This window comes from Vicia villosa, unplaced genomic scaffold, assembly GCF_029867415.1.
Source record: "Vicia villosa cultivar HV-30 ecotype Madison, WI unplaced genomic scaffold, Vvil1.0 ctg.001810F_1_1, whole genome shotgun sequence".
NCBI classification, from domain to species: domain Eukaryota; kingdom Viridiplantae; phylum Streptophyta; class Magnoliopsida; order Fabales; family Fabaceae; genus Vicia; species Vicia villosa.
Genome location: NW_026705737.1, coordinates 173,161 through 182,201, shown reverse-complemented (window position 1 = coordinate 182,201; position 9,041 = coordinate 173,161). Strand labels below are relative to the sequence as shown.

The 9,041-nt window shown below is 32.3% G+C and overlaps 1 protein-coding gene across 1 annotated transcript; it reads right to left on the bottom strand.

Annotated features, from left to right (window-relative positions):
• Positions 1–800: 800 nt before the first annotated feature.
• On the bottom strand, positions 801–1,277 carry LOC131636698 (uncharacterized). The gene has a single exon (XM_058907311.1). It carries the CDS (start codon positions 1,275–1,277, stop codon positions 801–803), a length of 477 nt encoding a protein of 158 aa, XP_058763294.1.
• Positions 1,278–9,041: the final 7,764 nt, after the last annotated feature.

Sequence of the window (9,041 nt, the reverse complement as noted above, 5' to 3'; positions counted from 1 at the left end):
TTCTCTTCCCTGAAAGTGGCTTGATGTGCAGCTGTAGGTTCAGCCCCAAGAGGTGTGACTCCATTGTTGACGATATCGAGAACTTCTTGATATCCAAACAAGACCTTCATTTGCTTAGACCACTTGTCGTAATTCTTCGAATCAAGAATCGGTAAATTGGATGGGATTCGATCATTGGTACTCATTGTTGCAGCGGAATCGGATCAGAACCAGGCTCTTGATGCCAAATGTTGGAACATACAAATCAAATTAAGGTTTCTTTAATGGGGAAAATGATCAATTGAAGAAGATGAAGATTAAAGAATGAAGAGAAAAGATAGAGAGAGAGAGTAATTGAGGGTGAGATAGTGAATTGGCATTAACCACAACATAGGAGTAGTGAGCTCCTTATATAGTACAAGTTACAAAATGATTGGAATGATTTAAAGCACCCTAAAACAAACAGAAAAACAGTTGGGCTTCAGTGTAACCGGTTACGGCAAACAGCGTAACCGGTTACGCAAACGCAACATCTACAGTAAATCTGTTTTACGGGTTCGTAACCGGTTACGGTAACAGGCGTAACCGGTTACGCCAACTGAAGTGCTAAAAACAGCAGTTTCAACAGTTATCACTCATGTTATGTAACGACCCAAATATATAAAAAATTTGCATTGAACTACTTTAACAGAAATTAAAATTTTATTAACGCTAAATTAAAGAATAGTTCTCATGAATACAAACAAACAATCATAATACTCATGTTCATGTGATTGAAACAACAAGTAACTATAACTATAATCTTCTATTAATAATTTTCTTTAACAATCTTGAATCTCAACACCAGTATCCTCCACTTTCATCTTCACTCTTTCATCAATGCCGCTAACATGATCAGTAATTGGCGTCGAAGCTTGTTCCTTGACCTTCTCGTTAACCATATTTCCGTGAAGCTTCATCCTTTTCCTGTCACCATAATCGTTATCAATAGTATTGATATCACTATTCCTCTTGCTGCAGTTATGCGATCTTGGTGGCAAATATTGTGATAAGTCAATATTCTGAGGAGATGAAATTGGTGGCGGAGGAATAGCCTTGTTACCCTTTTTGTGCATTCTCATGTGTCCATTCAAAGCCTTTTTGGATGGAAAACCCTTACTGCAAACATGACATGCATGTTTCTCTTTCTCAGAATTGTCACTGTCACATTGATTCCCTCTTAAAGGTTGTGTGTGTTTATCATCACGACACCAAGATGGATATTGAAAAGAACAATATGGAATACTTTTCTTTCTCATCTTGTTGTTTGGAGTGATAGGATGATCAAAGAAGTGAAAGAGTGATGTGTAAGAGTGAGTGAAGGATGAGCATTTAGAGCAAATTATATGAAAATTTATTTGACGTCAAATAGATCTAGATTTGTTTTTCTGTTGAGCAAATCTAGTGTTTAAACATATATAATTTGATTTGATTTACTTTTGCAAATTTAATTGACAATTCAATTAAAACCGGTTTACAAAATCATATCTAAATATATTTATTAATATTTAAATTTAAATTTATATATTTTTTATTCTATACCCTATATTAATTTCAATTGTTTTGAATTCAAATTTTTCTAAAATTTAGTTATAAATATGAAAAGCTCCGAAATAAACAAGTAGTAATTTTATTTATCTTTTAATTATTTAAAAATACAAGTTAAATATATTTAGTTATGGAAGAAAAAACCAAACATTATAGTTTCAGATGACTTGGTCCAATTAAAAAATAATTGAATGTATATGCATTTTTGTTTCAGCAGTACATATATCTTTGAAACGACTTAGTTCGATTGTTATAACTCACATCCTCCAACTAAATTGTAAATATATTTGCTAGAGTATAACTAATTAAATATTTAAATAACTAAGACATATAACCAATTAATTTTTTAGATAACTATGATATTATATGTCATAACTAAACCACAAACACTCATAAGCATTAATAAATTTAATTTTTGAAATTAGTTTGTAAGCATTAATAACATAAATATATTAAACAATACTCCCTCCGTTCCTTTTTAAGTGTCGTTTTAGTAAAAAGCTCTTCAACAAAGATAGTGGATTATTAGAGTTACTTTTCCTATTATACCCTTATTTATTTTTCTCTTTCCTAATAAATTCAATCATACACTCTCTTTTTGCAATAACTTATTGAAAAATTTGAGGTGGAGTTATTGAGAAAATAAGGGTATAAGTGACAAATTATAACATTAAATTATAAAACGACACTTAAATAGGAACAAATTTTTTTTCTAAAACGACACTTAAAAAAGAACGGAGGGAGTAATTTTTAGTAAAATAAATAGTATTTTGTGTCATTCACACGATTCTATATAAAGGTCATAAGGACAAACACAAAAGGCGAGGGTAGCAAGCGTGGAACGTGTGAAACCTCATACTATCATAATACATGTGATCCTAGCCTCTGGCTTATTTCTCATCATCAAATCTAATCAAAGATTGATGATGCATACAATCTTTCGGGCTAATATGGAAGGTTTTAATCACTCGCCTTATATAAGCTTCACACACGGGACTTTCATATATCTGACTCTCACCATTAACTCTCATCAAATCTAATTAAAGAATGACGATGCATACAATCCTTTGGACTATTATGGAAGACTTTAATCACTCACCGTATATAAGCTTCACACACACGACTTTCATATATCTGACTCTCACCACTGCATTGGAAGATCTCCTTTCAATCTCCTTTTCCATCCTTGGTTCCACCATAAAACAATGGCCTTATATGGGGGAATCCACATCTAATTCCCGTCGAATCTCAACGAGAAAGCACTGCCGTCTCTTTACCGCAGTTCAATAAAAACAAATATTTTTCTTGTTCAAACAATCAATCAATCTCGTGAAAGTCATTGCAACATCAAAATCTACTCGATTAATCACTAATGAAGTGTTGCCCCGGTAACTACCACGATAGTTAATGCTCTTGATCTCATGCTCTGGCTTCTCCTCAGATTCCATTTCCTCCAACGATCGAGGATGATCCAATGTTGGTGACTTTTCCTCCTGTACTTACTCCTCGAAATCCAGTTCCTCCAACGATCTGCTAGAGCATGTTCCAAATTCTCTCAAACTTTAAGTCTTCTCAACAACAACTTCAAGGTCAAACTTCAAAGTAACCTCGTCTGCAACAATAGATCCCCTGATAAGAGATGATTCAGAGCCTTCAAGAATTGTAAAAGAACTTTAGCATGCAAGGGGAGAATATTATGCCTAACAGTGTTTACAATCTCATACACAAACATAAATCATAATTCCTGGTTGAAGACTACTCCAAATCGAATAGAGTATACGGCGTGCTTTTTCAAGAAATGATCCTCGTCGACATCGTCTCTCATTGAAGACTGGATTTTAAATCACTAGATTGTATCCACCATCAAGGACACCTGACTCCATATTATTTTGGAGGAAAGAGCGGAAGTCACACTCCACCGAAGATTCATTGTCTCCATTGATCGACATCACACCTTTTCTAAAGAGAGGACATGCGTGACATCAAAGTACAAGTTTTTAATTTGAAGGTGAACTCGTTCTCTAGGTGCATCCTCAACAGTGGGATCCCATGGTTTCTCAAAGTTGGATAACTAGTACTACTACTACAAAAAAAAACACATTACACCTCGGTTGTAAATGCATTTAACCTTAGTTATAGAAGCGAGATAACAAAGGACGTCATGAGAAGCTGCCACTTTATCCCTTGGTTAATATAAAACCGAGGGGGTTAAGTTATCTTCACATGGGTTCGAACTCCAACATATGCATTTTTATTATTTTGAAAATTAGTGCATCATATCTTTCGGTTTATCGAAAAATCCACCAACAAGTTAGTTTAGAGTTTGTTAGTTAGATATTTCTTGGTTGCTTTTGCTACAAGTTTCTTCATTGTGTATAAATTATACATGTACTCACTAAGACTAAGACGTACTCCATGGCTTTGCTAGATTAAACTTAGTAGTTTTCACTAAATTACAAATTGGTACGTATCTACAAATAGGAACCCCATGTCATGGTGTCATTTTAAATGCACCAAAGCAGGGCCGGCCCTAGGGGTAGGCCACCAAGGCTACGGCCTAGGGCCTCACATTTTTAAATTATGTTATATATCAATTAAATAATAACAAATAATATATATTAATAATATCATTGTTTGATTTGTTAATTTAAATTTCACATGTGTATAAAATAATTTTTTGAGTTTTTTTTTAAAATATAATAGGAAATTTGATTAAATTTTTTTTAGGCAAAATAGCCTTTTTAGTCCTGCATCTTTAGGGCGGGGTTCATTTTAGTCCCTCAATTTTAAAAACGGCCATTTAGGTCCCTTAACTTTTCAAAACGTGTCACGTTTGTCCTTTCCGTCCAAATTTCACTAACGACGTCAATTTTTTTCTTACGTGTAACCTCTAATTTTTGTAACAGACTTAGTGACAGAAAAAACGGACGCTACATTTTTGTTCTGGGTTTTAATTTGATTCTTCATCTTCTTCCCCAAAACTAAAAAATTCAAAAACCACAACTTCTCAAATCCACATATTACTTCAATTCAACATTAAAAAACAGTTAGTGTATCAAAATTACTTCAATTTCTAAAAAATAAAATATTTCTAAAACCCATTCTTTGGCATCTAAATCTCCAGTTTAGGCTCATAAGTATTCATCGCTTTAGTAAATGTTTCCACATGCATATATGCATTTTATGTCTCTTTTCATTGGTCTCTTTTATTAATTGTATTGCTTTGGGGAAAAGAAAAACCCTTGTATTTACTTTTGTCCCATTTTTAATCACTTAATTTAATTTACTATGTGCTGAATGGAAGGGGTCATCTTATTTGAACATTGCAGATTGAAGGATGCTTTCTCTCCTACTAGAACAAAGAATGACAAAACAGATGCTTCTTATGGCTTAGCTACGCTTAATTACGAAATGGAAACCCTTTTTTTAAACCTGCAGCAAATTGAAGTTTATAAAACTCAGTCTTATGGCTTAAATCCTCTTATGGTTTCTGCAGACTAGGAAGCACTATACCACAACAAATTTGCAGTATAACCTCTTAAACATTCAAAATAGATTTTAGAAAAAACGGGTTTTAAAAACATTTTTTTTCATAAATTGAAATAATTTTGATAAACTAACTAACTGTTTTTTAATGTTGAATTGAAGTAATAGGTGGATTTGAGAAGTTGAGGTTTTTGAATTTTTTAGTTTTAGGGAAGAAGATGAAGAATCATATTAAAACCCAGAAAAAAATGTAGCGTCCGCCTTTTCCGTCGCTAAGTTTGTAACAAAAATTAAATGTTACACGTCAGAAAAAAATTGACGTCGTTAGTGAAATTTGGACAAAAAGGACTAACGTGACACGTTTTGAAAAGTTAAGAGACCTAAATGGCCGTTTTTAAAATTAAGGGACCAAAATGAAGCCCGCCCTAAAGATACGGGACTAAGAAGACTATTTTGCCTTTTTTTTAACAATTTTGGCATTGTTTTTAATTATGATTTTTTAAATAATGAGAAGAGTATTTAGATGAGTTATTTTTATTATCAATTAAAATGAAATATTAAATAAAGTTAATTATGATAATTTAATGACGTTATATCTTTAAACATCTAAAATATATTAATTTTAAAAGAACATTTTTATTATATTAAAAATATTTATTTTTGAATTTCGCCTTAAGCCTCGAGATGTGTTGGGTAGGCCGGTGACCAAAGAATGTCTTATAGTTTCATTCATCTCTCAATTTCATAGTATCTATCAATCAATTTTATTTCATTTTGAAGGGTCAAAATATATTAATAAAAAATAAATTCTACCCCTCGGAAGTCGGAACACGCATAACAAATACACTAAGACCAGGAAAATACTTGCATGAAAACAAACATAACAAGTGGCTTTACAAACAACCAATCACATATTTTTATTAATTAAAAAATAAAAATATTTTTTCTCTCTCTCCTGCTCAATCACAACCACCCCATGAATCCAATTAAAAAAGAAATTAAATTTTAAATAAATTTAAAATTGTCTCTTTTCTTATTGGTTGTTCCTAACACTCATGATTTATGTGCATATCCATGCAAGTTTTTCTCCTAAGACCAAATCAAGACCAGAGTACTAGTAGATCGATAACAAAGCAGAGGGAAATCAGAAACAAAGGTCAACAACAGTGAGAGAAAGAGAGAGAGAAAAAAAAATAGTAAACGCAAAACGCAATTAAAAACGAACGAAAGCTAAAACTTTTCCTCCAATATCTTCCCTGTCATTGGTTCAGTTTAATTAGGGCAATATTTAGGTTTACTTTTATCTTAACCTTTGAAAACAACGACATAAATAAACTGAAACTTGGTGATCAAGCAACACATTATAATAATTTCTGCAGTTTGTACAGAATCCATGCCTGAAAAAATTAAACTTGAGCCTACAGTAAGATATATCACATATATAATGTACTGGAACCACCCAAATAAATAAATAAATAAAAATTACATTGACCTACATTAACAGAAACTGAAATTTTATTAACGCCAAAATAGAGAATAATTCTCAAGAATACAAACAATCACTCATGTTATGTTATTGAAATAACAAGTGACTATAATAACTATAATCTTCTATTACTGATTTTCTTTAACAATCTTGAATCTCAACACCAATATCCTTCACTTTCATCTTCACTCTTTCATCAATGCCGCTAACATGATCAGTAATTGGCGTCAAAGCTTGTTCCTTGACCTTCTCGTCAACCATATTTCCGTGAAGCTTCATCCTTTTCCTGTCACCATGATCGTTATCAATAGTATTGATATCACTATTCCTCTTGCTGCATTTATGCGATCTTGGTGGCAAATACTTTGATAAATCAATATTGTGAGGAGATGAAATTGGTGACGGAGGAATACCCTTGTTATCTTTTTTGTGTATTCTCATGTGTCCATTCAAAGCCTTTTTGGACGGAAAACCTTTACTGCAAACATGACATGCATGCTTCTCTTTCTCGTCATTGTCATTGTGAGATTGATCAGCTCTTAAAGCTTGTGTGTGTTTAAGATCATAGTACCAAGATGGATATTGAAAAGAACAATATGGAATACTTTTCTTCCTCATGATGCTGTGTGGAAGGAAAGGAAGATAAAAGGGTTAAAGAATAAAAAAAGGAAATGCTGTGACCTTCGGTTTGTTGTTTGTTGAAGGACAGAGAGTGATGTGTAAGAGTGAGTGAAAGATGAGAGCATTTATAGCAAAATATATGAACATTTATTTGACTTGGTAAAATAAATCTAGATTTGTTTTTCTGTTGAGAAAATCTATTGTTTAAACATATATAATTTGATTTGATTTACTTTTGAAAATTTTATTGAAAATTCAATTAAAACCGGCTTACAAAAACTCCGTACAAAAACAAATAGTTATTTAATTTATTTTTTAAATATTTTAAAATACAAGTTAATATACTTAATTATGGAAGAAAAAAACAAACATTATAGTTTCAAATGGCTTGAGTCAATTAAAAGATAATTGAATGTTTATGATTTTTGTTTAGCAGTAGCACATAGTAATATATCTTTCAAACGACTTAATCCGATTGTTAACTCAAATCCTCCAACTAAATTGTAAATGTATTTTCTAGAGTATAACAATTCAATCTTTAGATGATTAAGATATAGGGTTAATGAACTTTTTGGTTTCGTTTTTAGTCCCTCCAAAATTTTCCTTTAAGAAATCGTCCCTTCAAAATTTTTGGTCTAAACTATTGGTCCCTAACATCAAATTTGCTAGAGATTAGCTACGACTTTAGCCACCGATTAGCTACGAAATTTGACATTAGGGACCAATAGTTCGAAAGAAAAATTTTGAAGGGACGATTTCTTGAAGGAAAATTTTGGAGGGACTAAAAACGAAATTTGAAATATTTAAAGGGACGAAAAAGTTCATTAACCCTTAAGATATATAATCAATTAAATCTTCAGATAATTATGATATTATGTCATAACTAAACCACAACACTCATAGCATTAATAAATTCAATTTTTGAAATTAGTTTGGAAGCATTAATAAGATAAATATATTAAACAATAATTTTTAATAAAATAAATAGTATTTTGTGTCATTCACACGATTCGTATATAAAGATCATGAGGCCAAACACAAAAAGCGAGCGCATAAGCGTGGAACATGTGAGACCTTATACTATATTCCAGCCTATGGCTTATTTCTCATCGTCAAATCTAATCAAAGAATGATGATGCACACAATCCTTCAAGCTAATTTGGAAGGTTTTAATCACTCATCGTATATAAGCTTCACATACGCGACTTTCATATATTTGAGTCTCACTCTAAATTTCTTTTGGAACATTTCAATAACTTGGGCATTTGATTGCTAATCTTGCAGGTTCATCGTGATCCATTGTACTAGAAGCACTCACCACTGTACTCGAAGATCTCCTTCCAATCTCGTTTCCTATCCTTGGCTCCACCACAAAATAATGGCCTTATATGTGGGAATTCACATCTAATTTCCCTCGAATCTCCACGAGAACCAGCTGTCTGTTTACCGCAATTCAACAAAAATAGAGACTTTTCCTATTCAAACAATAAATCAATCTCGTGAAAGTCATGGAAACATTAAAATCTACTCGACTAATCGCCAAATGAAATGTCGCCACGGTAACTACAGCAATAGTTAATGCTCTTGATCCCATAAGGGAGATTCCACTTCCTCCAACGATCGAGGATGATCCAGTGGTTGTGACTTCTCCTCATGTGTTTAATCATTAGAGTCCAGTTTCTCCAACGATCTATCAAAGCATCTTTCAAGTTCTCTCAAACTTTTAGTCTTCTCAACAATTACTTCAAGGTCAAACTTCAATGTTAACCTCATGTGCAATAATATATCCCCTGATAAGAGATTATTCAGAACCTTCAAGAACTGTAAGGAAACTCTAACATGCAAGGGGAGAATAGTATTCTTAACAGTGTTAACAACCTCA

Excerpts from the sequence above, each read along its gene's own strand:
- LOC131636698 (XM_058907311.1), bottom strand. The coding sequence starts at position 1,277 with ATGAGAAAGAAAAGTATTCCATATTGTTCTTTTCAATATCCATCTTGG.